Below are 17,621 nucleotides of genomic sequence, written 5' to 3'. Positions count from 1 at the left end.
CAGGCGCCAAACCACCGAGCTACCCAGGATCCCCTCAACTTTATTTTTAATGGGATTTTTGTCTTCATAATGACAGTACATCATGTTCAAATACTCAACTTTTAAAAAAGAGTTAATTTTTTTTATTTTAGAGAGAAAGACAGAAAGCACTCGAGTGGGGAGAGAGGCAGAGGGAGAGAGAGAGAAAGAATCTCAAACAGACTCTTCTCTGAGTGTGGCGCCTGAAGCTGGGCTTGATCCCACAACCCCGAGCCCATAACCTGAGCCAAAATCAAGAGCTGAATGTTCAACTGACTGAGCCATCCAAACACCCCCATAATACTCAACTTTTTTTTTTTTTTAATTTTTATTTATTTGTGATAGTCACAGAGAGAGAGAGAGAGAATGAGGCAGAGACACAGGCAGAGGGAGAAGCAGGCTCCATGCACCGGGAGCCCGACGTGGGATTCGATCCCGGGCCTCCAGGATCGCGCCCTGGGCCAAAGGCAGGCGCCAAACCACTGCGCCACCCAGGGATCCCAATACTCAACTTTTAAAGAACATGTAGAGGTGCTCAGAATCTTCTGTAGATAGTTAGCTAGAGATTTGGAGGTCCTTCCTTTTTCCCTGAAAATCCTGACAGGCTTCAGAGGACCAGATCAGATCATACGTGTATTTTCAAAGTATTTTAATCCAGCCTTAAGTGTTACTGAGTTTTTACTTTGTAGAATTGTAATCCTTTTAACAATGATGAGTATTCCCACTAGATTATAGTTTATAACTAATGTTTTAAGGAGGCCATTTATTTATCTTTAGTTACTATGATGTACAGTGTCCATTTCTCTATCAAAATTTCTGTCTTTTGAAAAGAAGAAATACTGTCAACATTCTTTGAACTTACAAAAACACATTGATAATCCTTAACCAATTGTGTGGCAGTTAGTTTTCAAAGCTATTTAAAATTTATCTCATATGTTTCCCTGAAAACCTTTTAGGCAATATTGTTCCCACTATGTAGTAGGAATACTGACTGTGATTTTATCATTTTGGCCTTTGAACATCAGTAAACAAGTCTTTGGTGAAAAAAGTGGAGTTTTACGATGTATTGTTTTCACTCTAATAATATTGAAGATATTTTTAATGACTAAAAACAAAGATAAATTAGTAATAAAATCTGGTGTCCATATGTATAGATACACCCAGAGAATATAATCCAATGTCAAATATATAGAAGGTTCATATAGTAATATAAATATATATTTATATGTAATAAAAGGATATAAACAAATTTTTAGTGATTTATAAGCTTAGAGCATCTGGTCCTTTGATATCATTAAACTATGCATGCAGTCCAAATCTCAAGATCCATATGGCAATCAATTGCATATACAAGAAAGAAGATGTCTCAAAAATTATTATAGACTTACGAGTTCTAGTATGTTTTAAGTCTGTTGTGAATAATATTTTGATTACCATATAAAGTAATAGGCATACTTTTCCCAAATGGAAGTGATTATGATTGAAAAAAGTACAGTTCTTGGTTTTACCCTCTGCATTGATCAGAAACATTTTAAACTATAAACAGTATGTTCTCTAAGTGTGAATAAGATCCATTGTGATCATTATGTTGAAGAAAAGTTATGATAAATATTTGGATATAACTATGAATTTAACAGCAAATACTCATTCTTATCTAAAAATGTGATTTTTTTGGTTTATAGAAATTGGGTACTCTTACCAGTTTATGATATATTATTTGATCTTTATTTGAGTATAAATGGGTTATAGTTGTCACATATGCTAATTTTAGCTGTACATTCCCACAGATATACTACTTATATTTCATCTATCATATAAATGTTTATTGAGTCCCTATTTTGTTTAGGTACTATTCAACACAGACAACATATTTAAAAAAAATCTTTTTGCCTTTGAACATCTGATAACTGATATTTCAAGTAGCACATTTGCAACTCTCCACTATTCAGTACTCCATCAACTGAAATAATGATCTTTTCATGAATTATTTTGTTTCTCAAAGGATTACTGGATACAGTGATAAATGTTGATACAGCATAAGGTGAGACAAGGTTTTGTTATGTGATCATATCGACAAATTCTTATAATATGCTTCATAGTAAATTGCCCAAAATATAGAAATAATAAAAGAGAAATAAGTATGAATCATTAACAAGAACTTAAGATTATAGTGAACCATCCAGTTTAATTTTGAGTTTAGCTTGTGTTAAAAATAAATATACCTAAGGAAGTCATTTTGATCTCTTGATGATCTGAATTGGTAATCTATTTTACAGATAATTAGGACACACTTAAAGAACTTGTCTAGTTTATGTTGACGGATCTCAGACACAAATTGCAGCCCATTGCCATACTTAATCAGATACAATATATCACTTTTATTTAAACTCACATGGTATATACCACAACGTATGCATATCAGCGTATAGCGTTTTTTCCAGTTACATGAAAAGTGTGACTTAGGCTAGATAATGAACTTTACAGAAAGAATCATATCATATGCATTTTGGTGTGTGTTTTAACTTGATTCTCAGTAAAAATCAAATTGTTGAAAACTGAACTGGTCAGGATTGTAAAACCAAAAATTTGGTTTTCCCAAAATGTGATTGTTTTATGCTGCTTAATTATTTATGTATTTAAACATAATTTGACATTTGACAATGTTAGATTGTCAGGCATACTTATGGTGCAATGTATATACTTATGCATTTGGAATCCCCCCTTTATTCAGTGTTTAGAATTTTGCAATTTAAAGAGAGATCATAGGTTGTTGATATTGTGGTTATCAAAAAATGCAGGCAAAATATCCTGGAAAATACCTAAACTGATTACAAGTTTTGATCATCTTTAATATAAATAATCATAAATTTAATTTTATTTGCATATTAAATTTTTTAGTATAGTTAAATCCTGGGGGAATGTAAGATATATGTGAATAAATGCGTGGGTAGTGATAATGATTTTCAGACCCTCTGATTATTTTTTCCACTATTGTTTTTTGTTTAAATCTATTAACTCTCTTGTCCAGTCCATCTTAAGGCAAAATATCTTATCTTTTCTGTATGTTCTGATTGTGATTATGCTTCCTGGGTGGATAAGAGGTTTTCTTTTCTGTAAACTGAGATATCCTTAATTCAGCTTTAATTTTGCCCTCATTATCTTCATAGTAACACCATGCCTGCTAAACCTGCACAAAGTTTTATAGCATTATTTTGTTTACAGTTATTTATTTAGAGATGTTCATATGACAATAAGTAAGTTTTATTTGCATTTAATGTGTTATAAGCGGAAATATTTCTAAGGTCCATAGGCTAAAAAGTATAAAAATGTTCATATTAGTAGGATTTACAATAGTCTCAATTCTCATGAACAATAGAATAGATAAATTGTAGCATATTCATTGGAATATTCCAGGTGATAAAAACTAAACCACGAGTAGTAACATGAGTGAATTTTATCAATATAATATTGATACAATGTTTCAGTTTCTTTTTGTGGATGTGGGGGTGCAAAATGAAAAAGGAGCATATGAGGTTTCTGGATTCCTGTTATACTCTATTTCTTGATTTGGGTGATGGTTACAGAGATATGTTCACTTTGCAAAGATTCATTTATGATTTGGGCCAACTTCTCTATGTATTAAATTTTCTTTTAATATATTAAACTTGAAGAAGTTTATATACATATATATATATATATATATATATATATATACACAGTCGATTCTTGATATTTGTGATAGTTAAGTTTTATAAAATTACTGTAAACACTGAATATTCAGCCATTGGCCCTAGGAGAAATATAGGATTAGTTTCCTACAAGCCTCTGGTTCCAACAGTTTTGTCAATCAGTCAATGCATAATCTTGTTTTATGTGTGTTTTTGTTTACAGACACCTCATTTAATACATACCATTGATTGATGAACTGAACTTACGGCCAATAGCACCATATAACTCATACCTGAGTGAAGCTTATCTAGCATGCATATTTTCTCAATAGGGTACATCACAGCCTTTTTGTGCTTAGAAATGCTAGATAGCACTTTATTACTATGCTGGGAGCCATTTTAAATGGTGAAATCACCAACTAAAAGCACAAAAATAGACAAAATGTGATATTTTAATATATTGAGAAAACGGTACTTGTAAACAGTATGAGAGCGGAAAGCCAAGAAGGCAGAGCATCACTGTGTTCTACACTGTTGGGATAACATGTGCTTTGAGCAACTACATTTTTCACTCTTCTTTGCATGAGCATGTTTACAAATAACACTGAAACCCAGAGTATTGATCTTGGACTTAAAAATTAATTTTAGCAAGTAGATAAATTTACAAATACAGAATCTATGAATAATAAGGGTTGACCGTTAGTATGTGTTTCCTGCTATTAACCTAAGTAAATATTTTTAGGTCAAGTGTGCAGGAGGGCTAAGGATAACTTCTTGTCTCTTTGAACTAAATATTTTTAATGACAATTAAAAATATTAAAATTAGAGCACTTGTCTTTTTTTGCATCAAATTACCAGTTTTCATAATGATCATAATTTTTGATGACAAACTTTATTAGATTTAAATTTTTATCTTCTGATTTTATACTGATCAGGAATTCATTGTAACATTGCATATTTATTTGTTTTTGCCCAGTAGCAAGTGACCATTAAATTTTTAATTTTCAAGTAGTGTCATGTATCTTTTTCAGGATAAATTCTTATCAAGGTCAACCTTTAGAAGACTTTAAATATACCATTATTAAGAATTATATTAAGAATTAATTTTCAAAGAGTAATTTTACTCTGAATTATTTGCAGTGATGCATATTTCAAAAAGAAATAGCTTTTAGTATAGTTGATTTTACACACTGAAACTTTTTAACCTCTTTTAAGTTTTTCATAGGAATAGAAGATGTGCCATTTTAGATCAGGTCAGGCCAGTGATTTGTACAGCCTACTATACTGTTTTTGACAGGCAACTGCTGGTTCCAGGTATCTATTGCTGTATGTACAAAAGCAATTAACATAGTAGGCTCAGGGCTGCTTTTCTTAGAAACATGCTTGCAAGAGTGGCCTCTGGGAATGTGAATGGTAAATAGTTTGCTACACAGATACAAAATTTTCCCTAAATGATAGTGGCTCACTGTTCTTAAACTCTGTGCAAATGCTGTGGTCTATGATGAACACCTGCTGTTCTCTGGGTACAGAGAAATTTGGTATGTGCTGGGCAGAGGGGTGCTTACATGACTGTAATGTAGACTGTCTGGTAGACAACACTTCACGCAGGCTGCCACAGTTCACTGTTGGAGGATTTAAGCATGTCCTGTGTGACTTTTCTGCAAGAGGTGTCTTTGAAGCTTGTGGTTGGTTTCCTTTGTACTGTGCCACATGTGTCTTTTCACTTTGCTGATTTTGCTTTATATTCTTTTGCTGTAATAAATCTTAGCCATAAGTTTGACTATAAGCTGAGTTCTGGGAGTCCTAGTGAATCACTGAAGCTGTATGTGGTTTTGGGGACATCTGACAGACTGCATAACAAAATCCTTTAAAATTAGTATCTTAAAACAACCACTATTGTATTGTACCTTATAGTTTTGTTGGTCAGGAATTCAGTCATGGTCACTTGGTGGTTTTCATCTAATATGTAATCTGGGTCCATGAGTTTTAGGTACGTATCAGGCACTTTGGCAGTGATGGACAAAAGGCTGTGTTCAGCTAGAATTGTTGACTGGAGTGCCTATATGTGGCCTGTGACATTAGAACCTTGACATTCCAAATAAGAAATCACACTACCCTGGATAAGCAGATCATTCATTCATTTATTTTATACTTCTGAGATGGCCTGTGTTTTTTTTTTTTTTTTAAGCTTTATTTATTATTTGAAAGAGAAAGAGAAAGAGGAGGGGGGAGGGAGACAACCTCAAGTAAACTCCCTGCTGAGCACAGAGCCTGTGTGAGGCTCCATCCCACAACCCTGAGATCATGACCTAAGCCCAAATCAAGAGTCGGAGGCACATCTGACTGCACCACCCAGGAGCCCCTGTATTTTTATTCTTAGCTAGAACAACTGGAATAATACATTCTCTGTATCACCACGTATTTTACAAGTTGTTAATTCCTTTTATATTTCCCCAGACCACCTTCTCCAAGTTAAGGAATTTCTTTTTGTTCTGTTGAATAATTCTGTGTTCATGTTATCCATACCCTGTGTGATGTTATTAACATGTAAAATCTCTTGGTTCTCATATTTATAAGCAGAGTATGTTTTTATTATTTCCTCTTTAGAGAGATATTATTCTGGTTGATTTTTATCCTAATACTTCGCAGATTTCATTTTTTTCATTTGAAAATGAAAAATCTGACCTGTGGGCAGTATGATAGGCTCAGATGCACCATAATGTTTGTTCTCTAGAAGAACTCTGAAAGCATGAATTCCCTTTGCAGAAAATATTATTGCTTTTTATGACTAGAAATCATTCTTACTTAATATGGGAAAGTTTCCAACCTGTGATAAATGTTTCGTGTTTACTCACAGGTTTGTTATTCTTAGACACCTCTTGGAGCCTTTTTAAATGGATAACATGAAATGCTCTTGAATGTTCTCCATGGTTAATTTTAGCTCATAGTTTGATATTTTCACATTTGAGTTCCTTCAGAACTCCTGAATGTTATTCAATTCTAATTTATTTTCAATGATCATGTTTATTTTTCAGTATTAACAGTATATACTATCTTTATGGGATATTAATGCAAGTTAGAAAATAATTTAGCTTGTTTTGTATAATTTCATTTTAGCAAATTGTAAAGTGGTTTAAACGAGTATTTTTTTTTTAAACGAGTATTTTTAATGGTCCCATGTCATAGACAAGGAACCTGAGCCTCAGGTGTTTTACCAAACTTAAAAGTCTAAGAACTTAAATGAAAATGGTGGTCTCATGACCACAAATCCCATTGCTTGTCTTTACTATCCCTGAGCACCCCAGCACCCCATTCAATTTTAGGAGCACCAGTGCTTCCATCCTTAGGGTTTAGTGTTGAAATTTTGTGTGGTGGTGGGGGATCATCCTGATCAAGATGGTGTAGATTATTAGGCACTTTACTTGCATCAGGTTTGAACAGTTGATGTTTTGAGCTTGATATTTGGATACTCAGGGTGAACCCTGAACATACATGGTTGCATATAGTGGACTTTCCCTCACTGAGAGTGGCTCAGTATAGATGACTGAATTTCAGCCTAGATTTCTTTTTTTTTTTTCAGCCTTAATTTCTGATTTAACGTTCCACTTTCTCCAGTGGTACTGAACTCTGCCTTAAATCCCTACTTTCCTAATTCTTGCTCTTAGAAATTGGATCACCAAAGCTCCACCCACAGGCTGGAATCTTATTCCAAAGAAGAATCATGATGGTGCCCATCACTCAGTAGTTGGAGTGCTTTTAGCTATTTAACCACCATTTCAGTGCCACTAAAGACATGATAATTTACATTGAAGGTCACACTCTTCTGAGGCTTGCTGTTCCCACCTTCTTCCTTTTACACATTAACATATGTTGAAATCAATGCCATGGTAAGGGCTTTCAGATTCTTTCCATCAGAGTATGCTAATGCCTTAGAACAATCCTAAAGTCTTAATTAGATGTAGAATCTTTGCACTTACCATGTATTCATAGTATCTTCTGAACTGTTCTCATTAAAATGGAATTGAGAATTCAGGATCTCTTTAAAGTAATAATTTTCAATCTGGAGTTTAAAGCAGTGATTAATTAGAGCCTAGGTATACATTTCTGGGTCATTTCTAGGTAGAAGCTAAAGGAAAGCAGGCTATGGATGATGTTATCTAGAATGCGAAAATAGAGTAAAAAGAAAAGAATAGTTAAGGTTGGGCCTTGAGGAGCATGAGATTTAATGACCAGGGGAGGAATTTGGAACCCCAAAGGGGATGGGCAGTGTATAGACAGAAAGAAGGAAAAGTAGGGGAATCTGGTGTTTTGGGAGCAAAGGAAGAAGAGTGTTACTAGAGTTGCCTAGGAAATTACTTAAGATGAGAATTGGGAAGTATGCATTAGTTTTAGTGACATGATGCTTATTGTTGGTTTTAGTAAGAGCCTTTATTATTATTAATAGAGCAATGGGATGGAAACCAGGTAGCATGAATTAAGGGGCAGGTGGAGGTGAAGAATTGAATCCTGTTAATGTAGAAAACTAATATAGTTTATATCTCAGGTAGAAGGGAAATGGGATAGAAACTGGATGGAAATGTGAAGTTGGTAGAAAGTGTTCAATTTATTTCTTTTTTCAATAGAAGAGACTTAAGAATAATTATAAGCCAGTAGGAAGGATTTAGTTGAGGGAGAAGTCAAGTGTGTCTTAGAGAGAAAGGATGTTTGATATTTGATAATACATAATGTTTCCAAGGAAGCAGAAACAAAAAGATGAATAAAGCTGATTTGAACAATCTTTTACAAGGTTTTTTTTTTAAATCATATGCTTCCATTTCTCTTGGGTAAATACCTAGTAGTAGAATTTCTTTGTCTTTTGTTTAACTTTGTAAGAAATGACCAGACACTTATCCAAAGTGCTTCCACCATTTTATTTCCTTATCAATATTGTATGAGAGTTTTGGCTGTTCCACATCCTTGCCAGTATTTGTCAGTGTTCTAAATTTAAGCCAGTCTAACGGCAGAGTAGTAGTGTTTCTTTGTGGTTTTCGTTCGCATTTCCCTGAGATTAATGATTTTAAGCATCTTTTCATTTTCTTATTTGCCACTTGTATTTTTTATTTAGTGTCTGTCCTTTCGTATTTTGAGGGAGAGAGGTTATTTATTTTATTATAGAATTGTAGTGGTTTAAAATAATATTCTGCAGACAGGTCTTTTCTCAGACATATATATAGCAAATGTTTTCTCTTCATCTGTTGATTTCTTAATGTTCTTAATGTTGATTTTGAAGAGAAGAAACTTTTATTTTTAAATCCAGTGTATCAGCCTTTTCTTTTCATAGTTTGTGTGTTTTCTATATTAAGAAATCTTTTCCTTCCAACAGGCTAAAAGATTTTCTCCTACTTTTCTTTTAGAAGTTATGTATTTTTAGCTGAGTGATCTATTTTGAGCTGATGTTTATAATCTGAGTTAATTTTTTTTCTATGTGATTTGGAGTAAAATTGTCTTAAAAAATATGATACCTAGTTCTTCTAGCACCTATTGGTGAAAAACTTTGTCGTTCTTCTGTTCAATTACTGTGACTTATTTGTTGAAAATGCTTTGACCATGTGTATGTCAGTCTGTTTCTGGGCTATCTGTTCTGTTCCTTTTATGTATGTGTCTGTCTTTAACATTAACACAATACTGCCTTGATTATTATAGGTTTGTAGTCAGTCTTGAAATAAGAGATTATAAGCCTTTCAACTCCTTTCCTTTCCATTCCATTCCATTCCATTCCATTCCATTCCATTCCATTCTGTTCCCCTCCCTCCCTTCTTTCTTTCTTTCTTTCTTTCTTTCTTTCTTTCTTTCTTTCTTTCTTTCTTTCTTTCTTTCTTTCTTTCTAAAAATTGTTGTGGATTTCCTTTGCATTTCTGTATACATTATAGAATCCACTTTTAATTTTCTAAAAGAAACCTGCTGGGCTTGATTGGGATTGTATAGAATTCCAAGTGGGAATGGGTAGAAGAGTGAAATGGCCTTTTCCAATCAGATGTACATTTTAGAAACCTCACTCTTCAGAAACCGTGCTATAGTGGGGTGGAAGAGAACAAGATTAGAAACAGAACAATTCTGGTAATACACCATTCTAAATACTGTAGCTTTATGTAGTAAATCTGGTAATGTAAATCATTCAGCTTTTGTTGTTTTTAAAAATTGATTTGCTAATATTCAGTCATTTGTATTTTCATGTAAATTTTAGAGTCTTCTTGCCTGTCAATTTGTACCAGTCATCTGCTGTAATTTTGATTTGGATTACACTAAATTTGTAGATTAAAAAAAATCTGGAGATCGATTTTGAGAGAATTGACATCTTAACAAAATTTAGTCTTCTAATCCATGAACATGAACATGATATATCTTACTATTTCTTTTTCTTTCTTAATTTGTTTTAGTAAGTTTGTGGTTTTTATGTTTGGGTCTTACGCATATTTCTGTATGTATCTCCAAATATTTCATATTTTTGATGCTATTATAATAATGTATTTTGTTGACTTCATTTTCAAATTATTGCAAATGTATAAGAATATAATTTACAGGCCTTTCTAAAATTAATTATTATTGGCATTAGGTTTATTTTTTTATTTATTTTTATTTGTTTTTAGCATTAGGTTTTTAATAAATTTCTTAGGTTTTTAGAAATTCTCATGATCACATGGAAGTCATTCTTTGATGGTGAGATGATAGAAGAAATTGTTATTTTTGTTGTGGAAATTTTGTGAGGAAAATAATAAAAAATTTTTCCCCAAAATGAAACATTTTTAGATGAGTCTCAGTATAATTGCTCATAGGATAGACTTTCCCCGTAATATCAAAGATCAGTTGATTCAAATTTTGATAAATTGCAGATATTTTTATTTACCTTTAGATTTCATGTGATAAAACATAGCACAATATTTTGGGTAAAAAAATACGTTGGGTAGGTTCAAATGTAGGAAGAAAGGTTAACAATTTGTAACCTAAAAATTGAACTCAGAGCATAGATATTTTTTGAATCTTTAAAATCTGTCAAGAATTTCAGTTAAATATGAAAGAAACTTCATGTGTGTTAGTTGCCAACGTTTGTTGGTTGCATGGTAGAAGAATTTCACAAAGAATTTTCTGTATTTTTAACTTCAGGTCAGAATGTTTGCCAAATGTTCCAAAATAAAGAATAAACAAAAAAATGCCATTGCAATTTAAGTTTTTATATCATTATAATAGTTTAGAAGAATTAGGTAAATTTGAAGCTTAAGGAAAGGAAACAAAAAATTGAAGAATTCTTTGTTGATATTATAAAGTTACTTTTCAATTTATATAATACTCCCATGAATTTGACATTAATAAACTGTTAACATAAGATTTAGTGAGTTTTGGGATGCCTGAGTGGCTCAGCGGTTGGGCACCTGCTTTGGGCTCAGGTTGTGATCCTGGAGACCCGGGATCAAGTCCCAAATTGGCTCCCTGCATGGAGCCTGCTTCTCCCTTTGCCTGTATCTCTGCCTCTCTCTCTCTCTCTCTCTGTCTCTCATGAATAAATAAATAACATCTAATAAATAAAGGATTTAGTGAGTTTACTCATTAGACAGTCATAATTTTTAAATTGATATGATTTTGCTTCTGAGTTAAAGCAGAGATTTTAAAAAGATGAACTATTTTAGTCAATGTGGATGCAAATATTGAAGGAATATATTTATGTGGTACATGAATGTGTTATTTGAAAACTTTGAAGTATATTTGGAAGAGCTGAGTTATGTGAACTACTTTTTAAACTGTATTTGGTAAAATTGAATACCAATTAAAGATTCATAATGAAAATTTAGCCTCCTAATTAAGATGTCCAATATGTAGAAAATATGCAATGAATTTCAAATTGGACCTAGTTTTTTTTTCTTAAAGATTTTATGTATTTATTTGACAGAGAGTAAGAGAGAGCACAAGCAGGGGGTAGGGGTTGAGGAGAGGGAGAAGCAGACTCCCTGCTGAGCAGGGAGCCTGACACAGGGCTTGATCTCAGGACCCTTAGATCATGACCTGAGCCAAAGGCAACACTTAACCAAATGAGCCACCCATGCTCCCCTGAATTTAGTTTTAAGAAAAGAATATAAAATCTCTTAATTTTTATAGTGATTATATGTTAAAATAATATTTTATTTTGGATCTTTGTGGTTAAATATATTATTAAAATTAATTTCATATTTTTCATTTTACCTTTTAAAATGTGGCTATTAGAAAATTTAACACTATATATGTAGGTTGAAGTATATTTTCATTAGATAGCACTGAGCTAGATCATTTTATTGTCTTGCCTATAGGAAGTTTTGTGGGTGTTTTCTGGATGCTTGAGGTTAAAAGAAATTTGAGCTAAGGGTAGTTTTGTCTTAATTCAGTCACTAGTAATTTCTTGATTATCTTGGTTACATCAGCTGTTCTGTTAATGTATTTTATTATTAATAAATAATGCATTTTTCTTTACTAAATTTGAATATTGTGATCCAATGGATCTTACTTGGTTGCTGGCATACATGAAAGTATGTACTAACATGAAATGAATTTGTGTTTGTATATATTAATTACTGTAACTTCTAGTGAGCCATATTAAGATACTGGTGGTGTTTAAGCCTCCTATTGCTTGCATTCTTTCAGAGAAGTATATTATTCAGAGACGTTTTGCATAGCCACAATTGAGAGTTGGCTGTGAGAGGCACTGTATGCACTGTAGACTTTCTTGCAACAGCTGTCACAGTTGGCAAAGGTAATGCTGGAGCAGCACTGCATTAAATTGGCCCAGTGGACATAATTAATTCAGAGAAAGAAGAATTGTTTGCATAGCAGGCATGCTTGGCATAGTTTGGCAGCTGGTATGATTATGTGCCTCAATTATAGGGCATGGTGGATAAAACTGCCTCTGTTTATGAAGTGATGTGGATTGTGTAGCAGGAACAGATGGCTGAAAAATACTTGACCTTCTAATACCTTGCCATTACTAATAATGAAAATAATTTTTTTTAAGAATCAGGAGAAATTTTTATAAATTTGGAAAACATCCTGAATACAAATGAAAAATTGAGCCAAATTTAGTCAGAAGAAAGAAGGCATATTTAAAATCTCTTTTATATAGCAGTTACTCATGAAATCTAATTATTGATACAAATTGTTACATAAGTGTATAAGAATTTTTGATTCTGCAGAATTTCACATTTAGTCCTCTGCATATTTTTGCTCTATTCATTTACCTCCTTAATAATGAACTATGTACATTTTAAAAACCACTTCTTACCTATGTATTTCTTTGACTTCTCCATTAAAGAGAATAAATAAGCCACAAAACTTGTGAAATTAGGCTTTGGTACTTTGGTGACTTGCAATCCTTAGGATTGCATTCTGTCTAAAAGTAAAGTCTGCCAATTTTCAAAGATATGTAGAAATTTAAATGAATTAATTCAGAATCTAAGAACTTTAGAGTTTATAATGTGAATTACTGAAGAATATATACAAGACTATCTGCTTAAAACTTTATTGTACCTAGTGCAATGAAATGTGTAGGACAGGCCATAAGACATTATATGTATGAACCTAGGCCCTGATGTCACATTGTCTGGCTTTATATCTGATTCCATAACTTACTTGCTGTCTCACATGGCAAGTCATCCCTCTGCTCTTAGATTCCTCATCTGGAAAGTAAAAGTAATGGTAACATGTATTTGGTAAATGGTTGTGAGATTTAAATGACATAATATATGCAAAGCATTTATCATAGCTCCTAGCTTTTAGTGAGTACCTGTCAAATAGTATTTATTGCTCATGTACATAAGGAAATTTAATTCCTCTTGTTGGATAATTGGGACTTGACTATCTTAATCACTTTTTTTCTTAATCGATAGATTGTACTTTACATTGCATTATTACCAAATAGTAACAGAATGAAGCATCTATTCCTGAAACTAGAGGATCTTGAATTTCAGTAGAAAGCTGAGTTCTTCATTCTTTTCTGAAAAATTGTATTTTCCGAATGATACATTTTAGTATTAGAAAGCAATGACTTAATCACTTTCTTGCATCAGAGTAACTAAGTAATTGTTGAAAAGACTATAATTATCATTACTTTTTTTTTTTTTAATTTTTTTTTTTTTTTATGATAGTCACAGAGAGAGAGAGAGAGGCAGACACACAGGCAGAGGGAGAAGCAGGCTCCATGCACCGGGAGCCCGACGTGGGATTCGATCCCGGGTCTCCAGGATCGCGCCCTGGGCCAAAGGCAGGCGCCAAACCGCTGCGCCACCCAGGGATCCCCTCATTACTTTTTTTTGAATTTAATTTTTTGTAAAAATAATATATTGATGTGGTTGTAAAGTCAAAAGATACTGAAGAGCAGACAATGAGGAGTCTTCTTTCCACTTCTATGCACTGGTTACTCAGTTTCCTTTCTCAGAGGTAACCAATATGTCAAGATTCTTGTGTGTTCTTCCATATTTATTCTCTTTATGTACAACTAAATGCATATATTTCCCCTTTCTCTGGTATGTGGTAAATGCCTACTGATGTGTTCCTTGCCTTTTTCATTTGGAAATGTATTTTATGACCTGTTCTGTATCTGTATATAAAGAGCTTTTGCATTTATTCTTAGTTGCCTTGTATTTTGTATATGGATGTACTATGATATATTGCTTGATGTTAAATCATTCTTCTTTTGCTATTTGCTTTTTATCTGTTAATTTTTTCGCCTTAATTTTCAGCAGTTGCTTTGTATACATCTTGTATTGGTTTCTTCTTCTTCTTCTTCTTCTTTTTTTTTGTTTACTCATTTTTATATGAAGTGAATTTTTTTTTTTGGCCTGTTATTTGCAGGAAGCACCTGGGAGGGAAGGGCCAGAACCCTGGGAGGAATTTTCTTTGTTATCTTGGGTTTGTCTAAAATTTCACTGAAAGTGCCATTTATAGAAGAACAAATTGTCTTGGACTTATATCAAAGTTTGAAACTTCTGCACTTCAAAAGTCACTGTTAAGAGAATGAAAAGACAAGCCACAGAGTGAAACTATTTGCAAAGAATAGATTTGAGGAAGAACTTGTATTTGAAATATATAAAGAACTTTTAAAACTGAATAATTAAAAAAACAAACATATTAATTACAAAATGGACAAAAGTTTTGAACACTTTACCAGTAAAGATAGCTGAATAGCAAATATGCACATGGCTAAAATTCTACACCATGATTGGCAAAGCTGTAGAGTAACAGAAACTCAAATGCTCCTAGTGGCAATATAAAATGATGCGCCCACTTTGTAAAATAGTGTATCAGTTTCTTAAAAACTGAAACATACATCTAATATATGATCTAGCTGTTCCATTCCTAGGTATTTACCCAGGAAATGAAAATAAATACCCATGTAAAAAATTACTTGTGAATGCTCATAGCAGCTTTATTAGTAATAGCCCCAAACTAGGAACAACACAGATGTCTATCAACAGGTGCATGGATAAACAAAGTGTGGTATATCCATTATCATGGAAAACTAATGAGCAGTAAAAAAACAGTAAACTGCCTAGAGCCACTGCTACTTGGATGAATTTAAAATTATTCTGAGTGAAAGAAGGTAGATAAATATGAGCACATACTGTATGATTCAGTTTATATAACATTCTAGGAAATTCAGATTTAATGTATACTGTCCTAAAGGAGACCTTTGTGGGCCTGGATGGGATGGATGGAGTCGGTGAGGGACAAGAAGATATTGCAGAGGCTTAAGAGAGGGTTGTGGTTACTAGTTCATTATCTTGATTGTGGTGATGGTTTCCCGGATATATACATATGTCAAAGCATGTCAAATTGTATAATTTAAACATATGTAGTTTATTCTGTCATTTTAACCTCAAAGTACTAAAAAAATAAGTGAAACAGATAATAGTCAATATTGCCAGAGTGATCAGCATTACAGTCCCAGACCACAGAATTCTTGCCAGGTGTGCCCACTTGCAGATGGTCATGTCAGGAGAGTCAGATCGCAACGTGTACAAGTTCAGCCATTCCCCTTCCTTTTATACACAAAGCCATTGCTCCAGCCTTTTATACACAAAGGGCTAAAGCAATATAGGTTGTAGATGCATGCAGGGAGCCACTTCTTGTGGCTGTGTGTGCTCCATCTGTGTCAGCATTCAGCACTATGCACTGTGATGGTATAGATCTGTACACTTGGATGTGAGCACAGTCTTAATTGATCGTCCTCAGCCTTCCCAGAGAGTCAAAACCTGGTCCACACACATGGCTGAACTTGGTGCCAGGTACCCAGACCAAGAGTCAAATTAACTGGAAATCTCTGTGAATCATTTTAAGAGTCCTGTGGATCACCTTTATTAAGGTTCATGCCTATATCTCATACTCTCACACAAACTTGAAGAAGATCAAATGCTGTTATAACAGATTTTAAGTTAAAAGGCCACCTAGGAGATCGAGTAAGCGGCAGATCCAGGATTTGAAACTTGACCCTAAAGCCTTTATTCTTTCCACCATACCATGAAGCCACTTGAACCTGTCAGAAGACGTTTTTGCTAGTAACAGCATTTTCAAACTGGTTTTCCCTGAGTTCTTCCTTTTGGAAGGATATTCAGAATAGATCACCACTTTTTAAAAATAGGTAAGCACTGTATTTTTCCTGTTGTTAATTTGTATTTCTTGATTAACTTCTTAGTTCAATTTCCCACCCTTGTAAATATATTAGAATCAGAAAATGAAAGGATTGTATTTTCTTACTGATACTATGCTCAAGGATATAGGTCTCAGGTTCTGCTTTTAAAAATCCTCAACTAGGTTTTTTTTTTATATTTCTTAATGCCTTTTAAAAAATTATTACTCCTTTTTTCCTGATGCCTTTTATTCCTGTGACTTATTCATCTCATAACTGGAATCTTTTATCTAGCTTTTTAAAATTAAACTTTTTATTTTTATTTTTAATAATAGAGTGGGTTCACATAAAGTGATAAATGCTTCAGAGAAATGTACAGCTTTTAAATCTTATAATTTTAATATAAACTGAATATAGCTAAAATACTATTGGATAGATATAGAACTTAGAGTAAATAGCATCATCTCTTTCCACTAGCCCTTTGAACTCTGTTTCACTAATAATATATTCTTTAGTGGTCCCTTGACTTCTGCATGAATTTTCTCACTTCTTGATTTTACATGACATTTTCTGTGTCTAGAAGCCGCATTCTCCATACATTCCTCTAATTAACTTATATTTGTCCTATAGGTCTAACTTTCAACTCTTTTTTTCTCTAATTGACTCCCATGACATGTCTCTGCAAGATTAGGCTTTTTTTCCCAGGTATTTCCATAGCAACCTGTAGTAAGATCTACAAGTTCTCCTATCACAGGGACCTAATACATGCTATCGTAATTGCCTACTTATCTGTCTGTGTTTTTCTACACTGCATGATATTCAAGCAGCTGATTGTCTGTTGTTCCATCCTTATATCCCCAGTGACTCTTAACTCCTTGAAGGCACAAACTTATGTCTAGTGTCCAGAATAGTGTCTGTCATGTACAGGAGTTGAGTAGATATTAAAGGATGGATGACAAATAATAGAGCAGAGATGAACAGACAATGATATTTTAATTGAATAGTTAATGTCACTGAATAAACACAGTCTGTAATAAAGTAAAACAGAAGCCAGACTATAATGTATTGTGCTGGCTGTTTGGATATGGTGAATTAAGGAAACCTTAGTTTTTAAAAGGTTATTGTAGGGTTCCTGGGTGCCTCAGTCAGTTAAGTATGACTTTGATTTTGGCTGCAATCATGATCTAGGGTCTTGGGATAAAGCCTTGCTCCAGGCTCTACACTGGGCATGGAGTCTACTTAAGATTCTCTCTCTCTTCCTTGCTTCCTCCCTCATCCAACTTGCACACATGCACTCTCTCTCTCTCTCAAAA

General features: G+C 33.4%; 1 protein-coding gene across 5 annotated transcripts in view; it reads left to right on the top strand.

The window, feature by feature from the left end:
- DTWD2 (DTW domain containing 2) overlaps window positions 1-17,621 on the top strand; it is a 114,451-nt gene that overhangs the window by 53,968 nt on the left and 42,862 nt on the right. The window contains exon 5 of one of the 5 annotated variants that reach the window (XM_072840626.1): window positions 13,829-14,306. The exons of the other annotated variants lie outside the window; for them this stretch is intronic. Coding sequence (XP_072696727.1) covers window positions 13,829-14,038 — 210 coding nt within the window. The 3' untranslated portion in view covers window positions 14,039-14,306. Of the gene's footprint in view, window positions 1-13,828; window positions 14,307-17,621 lie in introns of those variants that run through there. 5 annotated transcript variants of the gene reach the window in all.

The sequence above is a fragment of the Canis lupus genome, chromosome 10 (assembly GCF_048164855.1).
Source record: "Canis lupus baileyi chromosome 10, mCanLup2.hap1, whole genome shotgun sequence".
Classification (NCBI taxonomy): domain Eukaryota; kingdom Metazoa; phylum Chordata; class Mammalia; order Carnivora; family Canidae; genus Canis; species Canis lupus.
Note: the sequence above shows the minus strand (reverse complement) of the source record. Positions and strands in the feature narration are given on the sequence as shown.